The 15205-nt window shown below is 41.5% G+C and overlaps 1 protein-coding gene across 1 annotated transcript in view; it reads left to right on the plus strand.

The window, feature by feature from the left end:
- The window catches only part of LOC147339793 (epidermal growth factor-like protein 6), a 41571-nt gene extending 26580 nt beyond the window's left edge, over positions 1–14991 (plus strand). Inside the window, 5 exon segments of the mRNA XM_086388853.1 lie at positions 1506–1817; positions 3776–3856; positions 5535–5636; positions 8180–8445; positions 14573–14991. Of these exon segments, the coding sequence (XP_086244979.1) occupies positions 1506–1817; positions 3776–3856; positions 5535–5636; positions 8180–8445; positions 14573–14683 (872 nt within the window). The 3' untranslated portion in view covers positions 14684–14991.
- The last annotated feature ends 214 nt before the right edge of the window (positions 14992–15205 follow it).

Here is a 15205-nt window from a genome sequence, read left to right on the forward strand (position 1 = left end):
GGGGATCTTCCCAGCCCAGGGATTGAACTTGTGTCTTTTATGTCTCCTGGGAAGCTCATAATAGTATCTGACCCTTAATACTGTTTTGGCTATTACATGAAATAATCCATACATAATAAATAAGCATCCATGTGTAGGGCATAACTCCAACCCAGAATGTATTAAATGCTCTATAACCATGCACACATAGGAGGAGTAATAGTGACAGTGGCTTCTTTACCAAAATTCAATCATGGCTCCCATTGGAAAGCAGCTTCTTTAGTCATTGAACATAAGCTTTAATCATTAGAAGTTCACATTTTACAGAGCATATTCAAGAATATAGGTGTGAGTACAACGAGGCCATTCCCATACTTTTTCCTTCAGTAATAACACAAGCAGAAGAGGTATGATCTGGAAAAGAATTTAACTTAGTAGAAGATTTTTGACATTCTGATGATGAATTCTAAAAATAATAGTAAACACAGGCCCAATATATATTGACCACTGATCTTAGTAATTGACATGTATTCACCCATTTTAACCTTATAAATGCCCTCTTTTTATCCTAGCATTTTTTTAAAGTCAACTTGTCATTTATTTATTTATTTGGCTGTGTCAGATCTTAGTTGCAGCATACAGAATCTTTCATTGCAGAACACGGAGTCTCTAGTTGTGGCATGTGGGCTTAGTTGCTCCATAGCATGTGGGAATCTTAGTTCCCTGACCAGGGATTTGTGCTATATACTAGGGTCCTTATTGATTATTTTATATATAGTAGTAGTGTGTATCTGTTAATCCCAAACTCCTATTTTATCTCTCACTCCCTTTCCCCTTTAGCAATCATAAATTTGCTTTCTATGTCTGTCAGTCTATTACAAAGATGCATTTTAAAAAAGAATTTAATTTAGTGGTGAGAAATACGAAATGAACGTAAAACTAAATATAGATGCCTCTCTATAAATAATCAATAAGGAAAATCATTTAGCTTTTGATACTAGTTGGTTGAGGTGAAGAAATTCAAAGATATGTGTACACTGAATCAAAAGTCACCATTTTTGTAGGTCACAAATGGCTCCTTATTGGCAATGTACATATGGTTCAACATAATGCTAGCTATAATTTTTTAACATCACATTTAAACAAATTACAGGGCTCCCTGGGCAAGAGTAGCTTTGACAAATACCAGTGTGAAAGCAGAAATATTAGAGGATTCTGGAAAATTCATCACGTTGTGATCTGTAACCCAGCTTAGTAGGAGCAGGTATTTCATCATCATAGTTTATGAAGCAAAACAAAGGTTTGTCTTTGAACGATTAAGGTAGTTAAGATCCTGCTGTAACCATTGGAACCACTTAAAACAGATGCAAATGCAGTTCTTTCTAAAATATCAGATGATTGAGCCTCATATGTGTTGATTCTGGAAGCATTCATTGACTGCACTTTGACATTTTTTAAATACTCCGTTTTTGTGAGAGATCTGATTATTGGTCAATGTGGAACTTCTCTTTTACTGTTGGTTTTAGTTATCCCAGAAAATTCTGTGAAAGAACTCCTCAGAGCACCTGGTACCATCAAGGACAGAATTAAGAAGTTGCTTGCTCACAAGAATAGCATGAGAAAGAAGGTAAAAATGAAAAACATCGCAGAACCCAGAGGGACGCCCACCACAAAGGTTGACTCGGAGCCCTTCAGCTCTGAAGAGAGCATTTCCAGAGATGGGAACCCTCACGGAGAAAAGAAGAGGAATGAAAACAGAAAGAAAGAGAAGCTGGAGGATGAGAAAAGAAATGAGAACCATGTGCAACAGGAGCAAAGCCTTCATGGAGATGTGTTTTGTGAGTATCAAGTATGACTTTTGTTAATTTATGCATCTTATGAAAAGTGAATTGTAGTTTTCCCTGGCAAATCACAGGAAAGAGGAAGATGCCATAACTAAGACGGTGAAGTGAAGTGTGACAGTTAGTCGCTCAGTCGTGTCCAGCTCTTTACCACCCCATGGACTGCAGTCCGCCAGGCTCCTCTGCCTATGGAATGAGTAGCCAATCCCTACTCCAGGGAATCTTCCCAACCCAGGGATCGAACCCTGGTCTCCCACATTGCAGGCAGATTCTTTACTGTCTGAGCCACCAGGGAAGCCTATGTAAGATGGGGTCAGCTTTAAATCTTAAGAAGCAAGGTTCTCTATACGGTCTGGAAACTAACATCTTCTGCAGAAACAAAATCACATTTGCTGCTGTGGGATGCACAAGTCAGCCCTTTCCACTTACCCAGGAGGTGTCCTATTTGATGCAGCCCCTCCTTCTGCTCCTGACCAAGGAAGCCTGCTTGTCCTGCCAGCTGGGTCATCTGGTTGCCCAGCTCTGGGTGCAGCGCACCCCTAAATCTCCGAGAGATCCCCCCCCCACCCAGGTAGATCTGCTAAGCTCTACCTTTTTCCTTCTTGAAGGCACTTTTTACAGGTACACTCAGTGAAAGGAGAATGTCAGAGTTGTGTGGTTATAATTTTAAAAGGTAAAATAGAGGAACATTCTATATAGAGCTTAAGCTTCAGTTTTCTACATGAGCTAGAGAATCACCATTGTCACCAGTGACTGTGCAGAGCCATCGTCAGCCTCGGCCCCTGAAGGGGGATTTCCATGTTGACCCAGCCTGGGACTTTCCCTTCCATTCTCACCAGGCATCTGTTGCTCCCTCTCTATTTTGCCTTGTCTGTGCTCGCCCCATTGTTGTTGTTATTGTTGTTCACTCGCTCAGTAGTGTCCAACTCTTTGCGACCCCATGGCCTGCAGCATGCCAGGCTTGCCTGTCCTTCACCATCTCCTGGAGCTTACTCAAACTCATGTCCATTGACTCAGTGATACCATCCAACCGTTTCATCCTCTGTTGTCCCCTTCTCCTCCTGCCTTCAATCTTTCCCAGCATCAAGGTCTTTTCTAAGGAGTCACTTCTTCCCATCAGGTGGCCCAAGTATTGGAGCTTCAGCATCAATCCTTCCACCGACTATTCAGGATTGATTTCCTTTAGGATTGACTGGTTTCATCTTGCAGACCAAGGGACTCTCAAGAATCTTCTCCAAAACCACAGCTTGAAAGCATCCGTTCTTTAGTGCTCAGCCTTCTTTATGGTCCAACTCTTACATCTATATATGACTACTGGAAAAACCATAGTTTTGACTATATGGATCTTTGTCAGCAAAGTCATGTCTCAGCTTTTTAATATGCTGTGTTTAGGTTAGTTAGGTGATGCCTAATGGGGTCCACTGGGGGCACCTTTCAAAAAAGATGTTCTAGATGCAGAAACTGGCACCAATATGAATGCTTTGGAAATGTTAGGGAAACACTGCTGTAACATACTCTGTAAGTAGAACACAGCTGTCCCTTGGTATCCCTGGGGGATTGGTCCCAGGAACCCCCGCAGACACAAAAATCCATGGATGCTCAAGGTTTATATAAAACAGTGCAGTATTCATATATAATCTAAACACGTCCTCCCCTATACTTTAAGTAGTCTCTAGATTACTTAAAAGACCTAATACAATGTAAATGCTGTGTAAATGGTTTCCTCGTATGCAAGGCAAATTCAAGTTTTCCTCTTTGGAACTTTCTGGATTTTTTTAAAAAAATATTTTCAACCTGTCATTGGTTGAATCTGTGAATGTGGAGCCCATGGTTATAAATAGCCAGCTATGTATGATAAGCCATATATGATAAACCATCTTTGTTCATTGATTCATACCTTCTTAGTATGTGGGGCTCTAGGGATTTCTTTTTACTGATCAAGTGTTCATTGTTAGCTCCTAAGGGGAATGAAGCAAGTGAAGTTGATCTGGTTCTGGTCCAAAGAAAAACTACATCATCCCATCTGAAACACAAAGGTGAGTAACATATATTAGGAGTGAGTATATTTTAGGAGTAATAGCACTCATAAAGAATATTGAAGAATGGAAGCAAGCATTACCTGGCATCTTTTAATTTTAGAAGTTAGACTGAAACATCTTTTCTGGAATAGGGGAAAATACAGGTTAAGAAGAAAGGAAAGTGAGAAAAGAGGCTGTGTGTTTGTACTGGCTTAATATATGTAGATGGACAGCCTGGATTCCAATCTAGTTTAGGAGTCAGGTCTAGTTCCAGCCTTCAGTGTTTGGAGGACTTGGTCAAATCATTTATGACTCTCAGTTTTACTTTCTTGAAAATGGGCACGATTGTAGAATTTTTGTGGCAGCCACATCAAATGATGTAATGTACGTGAAAATGCTTTGCAAATCATTAATGCGTCAACAACCAGTTGCTGCCCCTTATCTCTTTAGCTTTTCCCCTTTCTTTGCCCTTCCTTTATTCCTTAGTATAAACTGCAAAAGCCCCCCATTCCAAGCCAGAGTCTGGTATTCGTTACAAATCAGAAACCTCTCAGTCTTTCCTCTTTTTCCCAGTGGTAATTTCTGACACCTACATCAGAGGTCAGGACTTTTTTCTGTAAAGGGCCAGAGGCTGAATATTTCAGGCTTTGTGAACCATACACTCTCTGTTGCATCTGTCAGCTCTATCACTGCAGCTCAAAAGCAGCCACAGTCAATATGTAAATTAATAGGCGTGGTGTGTTTCAATAAAACTTTATTTGCAAGACCAAGCAGTGGGCCAGGATGTTAGTTTGCTGACCCCAATCTACATAAAAGTAACTGGAGGCACTGGGTCAAAGGTTGTTCTAGCTGACCCTGTACTCCACGTAGTTGTTAGGATTTGTTAAATGAACATTTGTTAGATGGAGCCCCTGGGTGCCAGATGGTTCAACAAAAGACCACAAAAGAAATTTAAATAGACAAGTTTATTACTCCAGGTCATGGGAAACGACATGGCATGGCCTCCAGGGGCCCTAGGGGGAAGTCCAGGCAGAACGTGGGGCACACGCCTCTCTGAGGGTCCATGTGTGTGTAGTGCTTTGGGCTTGTTGGGCTAAGGTTGCATTGATGGATTCCAATGAAAACAATTGAGGTGTTAGTAAGCTTCAGGGAGGTCTTATCTAAGGCAGACACAAGGCCCTGGGAAGCAGGGGAGGGTGTCAGTCACAGGGGACGTTGGGAAAATCATACAAGGAACTTGCTTTTACGAGTGACTCCATGGGCTCTTATCTAGGGCTTGCACTTGCGTGAGGGCTAATGCCAGTTTAAGGCCCTCGCAGACTGCAGGGCCAAACAAAATGGATACCAAGATGGCCATACTTAGCTAAACTTGTTTTTAATTGAAATATATTTGATTGATAATGTTGTGTTAGTTTCTGCTGCACAGCAGAGTGATCCAGTTATACATTATAGGTATATATTTATGTTTGCATTCTTTCCCATTATGGCTTGTCATAGGATATTGAGTATAGTTCCCTGTGCTATGCAGTAGGACTTTGTTGTTTACCCATCCTATAGATAATAGTTTGCATCTTTTAGTCCCAAATTCCCTAAACTCTTGACAGCAACTGCAAACATGGCCACGCCTTCCAAAGCTCCCAATGTTAAAACATTTCCTAATCTGCTAAATGATGCTGAATGATCCCTTTCTTAGCAGATTTAAATATCTCAGTTGACTGCACCTTTGACCATGGCATCTGTGGCTGGAAACAGGATATAGGAGATGATTTCAACTGGAATCCTGCGGACCGAGATAGTGGTATGTAGTCTTTACTGATCCATGTCCTGTGGTCTGGTCCTGGAATTAAAGCTATCCAATGATTCAAGGGTAATTGTTCTCATTGCTTGTGAAGTCAGGGTTGTTTGTCACGTTTGGAAGCTTTTAGACCTTCCCAAGTCTCCCCTGATAAATGATTGACTTAGTCCATTTCTCACCCGCCTACCCCGTAAAGGATTCTCCAGCAAACCTCTTCCGTATTCACTCCCCTGCTGATGAAACACAGATGTAGGACTTTGTATAAGGATAAAGAGTATTTGGGAAAAGGTAGAAGGAAGTTGTTTCTTTTCCCCAGTTTACCAGCTATGGTGCTCTGTGGTTGTCTTTTGAGTTTAGGAGGAGGGGGAAAGGAATCTGGAAAGGAAATATTAATATGACCTCTCCCTAAACCTGGAGTTTTAGGAGCGTCACCTCTCAGAGCACTGAAATCATAATGAGCAGCAGATCAGCACTCTGAACTCCTGGACTGGACTTGCCCACCTATCGCTGGAGGATTTCTTTCATTCCAATTAACCTTGAATTTTTCTCTGCTGAAGCTCTGAGTTGCCTACTTTCCACTGTCTACTATTGATGGGCTCTAACTTCCTTTGAGGCAGAGCATTTGGACGGCAGATCCCATTTGGAGCATAAATAGAATTTTGGTCATTTAAGGCTGACTCTGTAATTAGAAATAACTGTTATACTTTCAGGAAATCTGGTTCTTTACCCATCAAAGTGTTTCTTTGGAGAGATATATGCCCAGCCCTCAGGTAAAAGATCCTTCTAGATCCTTCCTTGACACTGATTCCTCCCTGAGAGCCTTCCTTGCAAGCCCTTACATGCAATCAGGAAACCTGGGTATCTCCTAACAAAAATTCCTGTTAGAACGTGGGATTAAGGGAGAGGATAGAAGTTCCCTATTTACAAACACCTGATTTGCAAATAACCCTGAGGTTCACCCAACACGGGATGAATCAGCATTTTTAGAAGGCTGAAATCTCAAGGACAGATCAAAGTGGGCTTGAACTGGAGTAAAAGGGAAACCTACCACAGTGGGTCACAAAAGACTGTAGCTAGTAGAGCTGCTAGATAAAATGTAGGATGCCTCAATTTCAGATAATCAGCACATGCTTTTTAGTATATCTCAGACATGTTGTTTATGTGAAATGCAAACTCCACAGGGCATTCTGCACTTTTATTCTCTGAATCTGGCAAACTGACTAACTGGGAAAGAAGACCAGGCAGTCTCTGGGTCCAATGAAAACTAGAGCAATGTCAGTCTGGGCCCTGAGAATGTCTCTAGGAGTTGGACTACCAGAAAACTCCACCCACCCACCATGTCTTTCTCCTGGCTTCTAGAGGAATATCTTCTTTCTGTCAACTTCTTCAAACCCCACCCTAAGAGAGTTTTTGTCCAAGTCCATCAAAGCCACGACCAGAAGGCTGCAGATGAGCAAACATCCACTACACTGGTTACAAAATCCTTGGGAAAAGGTCCTGAGAAACAGAAGGTGATCTGCGTTCCTGCCATCTTCAAACAGAACTTGAAGTGATACATTGCACATGGTGGCTCAGCTCCATGATACCGTTAGTACAAATTCATGTATGTTGTGAATTAAATACCACACTGTGGACCCACCTAACCAGCTAGCCATCTTATATACAACTCAGTGCAGGTGGAAAGTTCTGGAACACAAATTTTCTTCTTTTTTTTAATTAGTTTCTTTTTTTTTAATTTAATTTTATTTTTTAACTTTACAATATTGTATTGGTTTTGTCCTACATCAACATGAATCCTCCACAGGTATACACGTGTTCCCCATCCTGAACCCTCCTCCCTCCTCCCTCCCTGTACCATCCCTCTGGGTCGTCCCAGTGCACCAGCCCCAAGCATCCAGTATCGTGCATCAAACCTGGACTGATGACTCATTTCATATATGATATTATACATGTTTCAATGCCATTCTCCCAAATCATCCCACCCTTTCCCTCTCCCACAGAGTCCAAAAGACTGTTCTATACATCAGTGTCTCTTTTGCTGTCTCGTAAACAGGGTTATTGTTACCATCTTTCTAAATTCCATATATATGTGTTAGTATACTGTATTGGTGTTTTTCTTTCTGGCTTACTTCACTCTGTATAATAGGCTCCAGTTTCATCCACCTCATTAGAACTGATTCAAATGTATTCTTTTTAATGGCTGAGTAATACTCCATTGTTTTCTGTTAGCTGAAAATTATCTACAGTGCTCAAAGACCATTAAATTAGATTCTTACCCCATACCTACCACTACCAAGCTTTGTGAATGTGAGCAGATTCCTCAGTTTCTCTAACTCTCAGTTTCCTTCTCTACAGAGCAAAGAATTTCAGCCCTAGGATTCTAAAATTCATGTTAGCATGAAAATTTTGTTCCTAAATATTTGAAATGAAAAGGACTTGAGCTTTCCCTGTAGGCACCTAGGGTTCATTTTTTAACAGCTATTTTATTCACTGTAGCCAACCCTTTGCAATGGCCTCATTAACTGGAGGTTTTTCTTCTCTTCCAGCTGTTGGCTACTATATGGCTGTTTCAGCCCTGACGGGTCAGAAGAAGGACATAAGCCATTTGAAACTTCTCCTCCCCAACCTGCAACCCCACAGCAACTTCTGTTTGCTCTTTCATTACTGGCTGGCTGGAAACAAAGTAGGGAAGCTTAGAGTGTTTGTGAAAAATAGGAACAATGCCCTGGCCTGGGAGAAAACCTGGAGCACCGATGAACTGTGGAGGATGGGGAAAACTCAGCTGTATCACGGAATTGATACTCCCAAAAGCGTAAGTGGAAAACTGTATAAAATGAGATTATTTACATTCTTTTTCAGTGATTTAACAAAGCAAAACACTTACTGAAGTACCTAGGCCTTGGGGCTACAGAGATGAATAAGACTTTCCCCTCCACTTAAGAGCTTATATTCTGGAGTGAAATAGGCAAGGTATTTAACAGCACAACTAATGATAATACTTGTCAGATGCAGGCATATCATATTCTGTGGAAATGAACTGCTCATGTGTCAGGCTCCTCCCACCAACTTCCTTCCAAACCAGGCCCTAAATTCCTTACTACATAAAAGCACATCCTGCTCATTGATTTTGTGCCCAGCACTTACCACAATGAATGGAAACTAAAAGGTCATTTTCCAAAATATTTATTTTATTCAAGTATAGTTAATTTATAATGTTGTGTTCATTTCTGCTGTACAGGTGATTCAGTTCTACCTCTATATACAGTAAGTCCCCTGCATATGAATGAGTTCTGTTCCTAGAACACATTTGTAAGTCCAACAAATTTAGCCAAGGTACCCATCTAAATCAATTGGCTATATAGTACTGTACTGTAATAGGTTTATAATACTTTTCACACAAATAATACATAAAAAAAAACACGGAAAATAAAGAAAACATTTTAAATCTTACACTACAGTACCTCAAAAAGCACAGTAGTGCAGTACAACAGCTGGCACACAGGGGCTGGCTTCAAGTGGACAGGCAAGAAGAGTTACCGATGGAGGAGGGAGAGGAGGTGGGAGATGGTAGAGCTGAAGGATCATCAGCAATAGGAGACAGAGGACGAGCTGGAATGTCACTCACGCCTGACATGAATGGAACGTAGGTTCGCATCTCTGAAAGCTAGAAACTTGAAAGCTCATATGTAGGGGATCTAACTGTAATTCTTCTTCCTAATCTTTTCCATTATGGTTTATCACAAGGTACTGAATAGAGTTCCCCGTGCCCTACAGTAGGACCCTGCTGTTTATCCATTCCCTAATAGTTTGCATCTGCTGCAGTTGCTGCTGCTGCTGCTGCTGCTAAATCGCTTCAGTCGTGTCCGACTCTGTGCGACCCCACAGACGGCAGCCCACCAGGCTCCCTCGTCTTGGGATTCTCCAGGCAAGAACACTGGAGTGGGTTGCCATTTCCTTCTCCAATGCGTGAAAGTGAAAAGTGAAAGTGAAGTCGCTCAGTCATGTCTGACTCTTCGAGACCCCATGGATTGCAGCCTACCAGGCTCCTCGGTCCATGGGATTTTCCAGGCAAGAGTACTGGAGTGGGTTGCCGCTGCCTTCTCCTAACCCCAAATTCCCAATCCACCCCTCCCCCACCCCACCTTGGTAACCGCAAGTCTGTTCTCTCTGTCTGTGAGTCTGTTTCTGTTTTGTAGATAGGTTCACTTGTCTCATATTTTATTTTATTTATGTTTTGGCCCCAATGTGCCACATGTAGGATCTTAGTTCCCTGACTAGGGATCAAACCCATGCCCCCTGCATTGGGAGTGCAGAGTGTTAACCACTGGACTGCCAGGGAAGTCCACATTTGTGTCGTATTTTAGATCCCACATGTGACTGGTATCATATGGTGTTGGTCTTTCTTTGTCTGACTTACTTCACTTAATGTGATATTCTCTAGGTCCATCCATGTTAGTTCCTGGTCCAGGGATTGAACCTGGGCCCTGACAGTGCAAGCTCCATGTCCTAACCAAAAGACCATCAGGGTTATATATGATAGTGTATATATATTAATCCCAATCTCCCAATTTATCCCTCCCTACCCTTGTCCCCTTTGGTAACCATGTTTATTTTCTATGTCTGTGGCTGTGTTTTGTAAATAAGTTTATATGTACTATTTTTACCACTATTTTTTTGGATTCCATATATAAATCATATCACATTTGTCTTTCTATGTCTTACTTCATTCAGTAGGACCAACTAGATCCATCCATATTGTTGCACATGGCATTATTTCATTCTTTTTTATGGCTGAGTAATATTCCATTGTCTTTTCATACTGTTCATGGGGTTCTCAAGGCAAGAATACTGAAGTGGTTTGCCATTCCCTTCTCCAATGGACCACATACTGTCAGACCTCTCCACCATGACCCACCCATCTTGGGTGGCCCCACACAGCATGGCTTAGTTTCATTGAGTTAGACAAGGCTGTGGTCTGTGTGATTAGATTGACTAGTTTTCTGTGATTATGGTTTTAGTGTGTCTGCCCTCTGACGCCCTCTTGCAACACCTACTGTCTTACTTGGGATTCTCTTACCTTGAACATGTGGTATCTCTTCACGGCTGCTCCAGCAAAGTGCAGCCACTGCTCCTTATCTTGGATGAGGGGTATCTCCTCACCACCACCCCTCCTGACCTTGAACGTGGAGTTCATGAACAGTATGAAAAAGCAAAATGATTGGATACTGAAAGAGGAACTCTCAGTCGGTAGGTGCTACTGGTGATCAGTGGAGAAATAACTCCAGAAAGAATGAAGGGATGGAGTCAAGGCAAAAACAATACCCAGTTGTGGATGTGACTGGTGACAGAAGCAAGGTCTGATGCTGTAAAGAGCAATATTGCATAGGAACTTGGAATGTTAGGTCCATACTACTACTAAGTCACTTCAGTCGTGTCCAACTCTGTGCGATCCCATAGACGGCAGCCCAACAGGCTCCCCCATCCCTGGGATTCTCCAGGCAAGAACACTGGAGTGGGTTGCCATTTCCTTCTCCAATACATGAAAGTGAAAAGTGAAAGTGAAGTCGCTCAGTTGTGTCCGACTCTTAGTGACCCCATGGACTGCAGCCTACCAGGCTCCTCCATCCATGGGATTTTCCAGGCAAAAGTACTGGAGTAGGGTGCCATTGCCTTCTATGAATCAAGGCAAATTGGAAGTGGTCAAATAAGAGATGGCAAGAGTGAGCATTGACATTCTACAAATCAGAGAACTAAAATGGACTGGAATCGGCGAATTTAACTCAGATGACCATTATATCTACTACTGTGGGCAGGAACCCCTTAGAAGAAATGGAGTAGCCATCATGGTCAACAAAAGAGTCCGAAATGCAGTACTTGGACGCAATCTCCAAAACAACAGAATGATCTCTGTTCTTTCCAAGGCAAACCATTCAATATCACAGTAATGCAAGTCTATGCCCCAACCAGTAACGCTGAAGAAGCTGAAGTTGAATGGTTCTTTGAAGACCTACAAGACCTTTTAGAACTAACACCCACAAAAGATATCCTTTTCATTACAGGGGACCGGAATGCAAAATTAGGAAGTCAAGAAACACCTGGGGTAACAGGTAAATTTGGCCTTGGAATACAGAATGAAGCAGGGCAAAGGCTAATAGAGTTTTGCCAAGAGAACGCACTGGTCATAGCAAACACCCTCTTCCAACAACACAAGAGAAGACTCTAGGGAAAACTACTAGACCATTCAGGTATGACCTAAATCAAATCCCTTATGATTATACGGTGGAAGTGAGAAATAGATTTAAGGGACTATATCTGATAGATAGAGTGCCTGATGAACTATGGACAGAGGTTCGTGACATTGTACTGGAGACAGGGATCAAGACCATCCCCATGGAAAAGAAATGCAAAAAAGCAAAATGGATGTCTGGGGAGGCCTTACAAATAGCTATGAAAAGAAGAGAAGCGAAAAGCAAAGGAGACAAGGAAAGATATAAGCATCTGAATGCAGAGTTCCAAAGAAGAGCAAGAAGAGATAAGAAAGCCTTTCTCAGTGATCAATGCAAAGAAATACAGAAAAACAACAGATTGGGAAAGACTCTTCAAGAAAATTAGAGATACCAAGGGAATATTTCATGCAAAGATGGGTTCAATAAGGGACAGAAATGTTATGAACCTAACAGAAGCAGAAGATATTAAGAAGAGATGGCAAGAATACACAGAACTGTACAAAAAAAGATCTTCACAACCAAGATAATCAGATGGTGTGATCACTCACCTAGAGGCAGATATCCTGGAATGTGAAGTCAAGTGGGCCTTAGAAAGCATCACTACAAACAAAGCTAGTGGAGGTGATGGAATTCCAGTGGAGCTATTTCAAATCCTGAAAGATGATGCTGTGAAAGTGCTGCACTCAATATGCCAGCAAATTTGGAGAACTCAGCAGTGGCCACAGGACTGGAAAAGGTCAGTTTTCATTCCAATCCCAAAGAAAGGCAATGCCAAAGAATGCTCAAACTACTGCACAATTGCACTCATCTCACAGGTTAGTAAAGTAATGCTCAAAATTCACCAAGCCAGGCTTCAGCAATATGTGAACCGTGAACTTCCAGATGTTCAAGCTGGTTTTAGAAAAGGCAGAGGAACCAGAGATCAAATTGCCAACATCCTCTGGATCATGGAAAAAGCAACAGAGTTCCAGAAAAACATCTATTTCTGCTTTATTGACTATGCCAAAGCCTTTGACTGTGTGGATCACAATAAACTGTGGAAAATTCTGAAGGAGATGGGAATACCAGACCACCTGACCTGCCTCTTGAGGAACCTATATGCAGGTCAGGAAACAACAGATAGAACTGGACATGGAACAACAGACTGGTTCCAAATAGGAAAAGGAGTACATCAAGGCTGTATATTGTCACCCTGCTTATTTAACTTATATGCAGAGTACATCATGAGAAACGCTGGGCTGGAAGAAGCACAAGCTGGAATCAAGATTGCCAGGAGAAATATCAATAGCCTCAGAGATGCAGATGACACCACTCTTATGGCAGGAAGTGAAGAGGAACTAAAAAGCCACTTGATGAAAGTGAAAAAGGAGAATGAAAAAGTTAGCTTAAAGCTCAACATTCAGAAAATTACGATCATGGCATCTGGTCCCATCACTTCATGGGAAATAAATGGGGAAACAGTGGAATCAGTGTCAGACTTTGTTTTTTGGGGCTCCAAAATCACTGCAGATTGTGATTGCAGCCATGAAATTAAAAGACGCTTACTCCTTGGAAGAAAAGTTATGACCAACCTAGATAGCATATTCAAAAGCAGAGACATTACTTTGCCAACAAAGGTCCTTCTAGTCAAGGCTATGGTTTTTCCAGTAGTCATGTATGGATGTGAGAGTTGGACTGTGAAAAAAGCTGAACGCTGAAGAATGGATGCTTTTGAACTGTGGTGTTGGAGAAGACTCTTGAGAGTCCCTTGGACTGCAAGGAGATCCAACCAGTCTATTCTAAAGGAGATCAGTCCTGGGTGTTCTTTGGAAGGAATGATGCTCAACCTGAAACTCCAATACTTTGGCCACCTCATGCAAAGAGTTGACTCATTGGAAAAGACTCTGATTCTGGGAGGGATTGGGGGCAGGAGGAGAAGGGGACGACAGAGGATGAGATGGCTGGATGGCATCACAGAGTTGATGGAGGTGAGTTTGAGTGAACTCTGGGATTTGGTGATGGGCAGGGAGGCCTGGCGTGCTGCTATTCATGGGGTCGCAAAGAGTCGGACACGACTGAGCGACTGAACTGAACTGAACTGAATATTCCATTATACCACACCTTCTTTTCCCTTCATCTGTTGATGGACATCTAGGTTGCTTCCATAACTTGGCTATTGTAAACAGCTCTGCAATGAACATTGGGATGCATCTGTCTTTTCGAACTGCAGTTTTCTCAGCACCCAGGAGTGGGATTGGCCTATCATACAGTAGCTCTGTGTTTAGTTTTTTAAGGAACTACCATACAGATCTCCATAGTGGCTGTACCAATTTGCATTCCCACCAGTGGAGGAGGAGGGTTCATGACGATAATTAAATTTCTTCTAGCCTGGGTTTTGAAAAGAAAATCGTATTATTCCTTTAGTTTTGCTTTTTTTTTTCTTCTTAATAGGAAGGAATTCCAAAATTTCCTCTTAAACTTTACTCTTCTCAGCTTTCCAGGGCTTTCCAGATTCTTTTAAGTGTTGCAGGAGCCCTGTTTTCTCTGATTGTAATTCACTCAGTGTAGATACCAGGCATCTGAAAAATACATTACCATATATTCAGTGTCAAAGCCTGTTTCTATGGAATAGGGACATATGAATTGAGTTCAGTTTAATAGCAACTAAATAGTGGAACTTTATCATTGATTTAAATATTTGCAAGTAATTTTTTATTCCCTCTCCTTTATTAGATTATTTTTGAAGCTGAACGTGGCAAGGGCAAGACTGGAGAAATTGCAGTGGACAGTGTCTTGCTGGTCTCAGACTTATGTCCAGATGGCCTTTTACCCATGGATGGTTGAATGTTACTGTTATCCTTTATATCTTTATATTTGGCTTTTATGTCAGTTCTCTGTTTTTTGACAGTATATCATAGATCCCCTCCCCCATTTTAGAAATACAAACTGAAAATTGTGGTGTTCAAACAGACTCATTATTGTAAGATGCCTTTCTTGATATGATGTACTGATATTTGCTTTAAATATAGTACCATTGTGTCTTCTCATTCATTTCTGAGTCTATAAAACTTGGACGTATCAGTTCAGCCCTCCCCACCCCAGTACATGTGATGTGTCTACATGATTTGGTGAACCACTTTATGTAACATTTCTAGAATTACAAAAAAAAAAAAAAAGCAACACAGAGAAATGTTTAACTATTTGACTTTTACGGCACTTCTTGGAAACTATAACATCACAGATAGACTTTTACGTAACTGGCTTAGCCAGATCTTTCACAACCAAGTTTGTATATTTAAGTCCTTTGTAATAATAATATCCAAATAATCACCTTGTGTCATGGTTTAAGTTTTTCTAAGTAAGCAA

Source organism: Bos grunniens, chromosome X (assembly GCF_055505025.1).
Source record: "Bos grunniens cultivar Pamir isolate PY7600 chromosome X, Bosgru_T2T1.0, whole genome shotgun sequence".
NCBI lineage: Eukaryota > Metazoa > Chordata > Mammalia > Artiodactyla > Bovidae > Bos > Bos grunniens.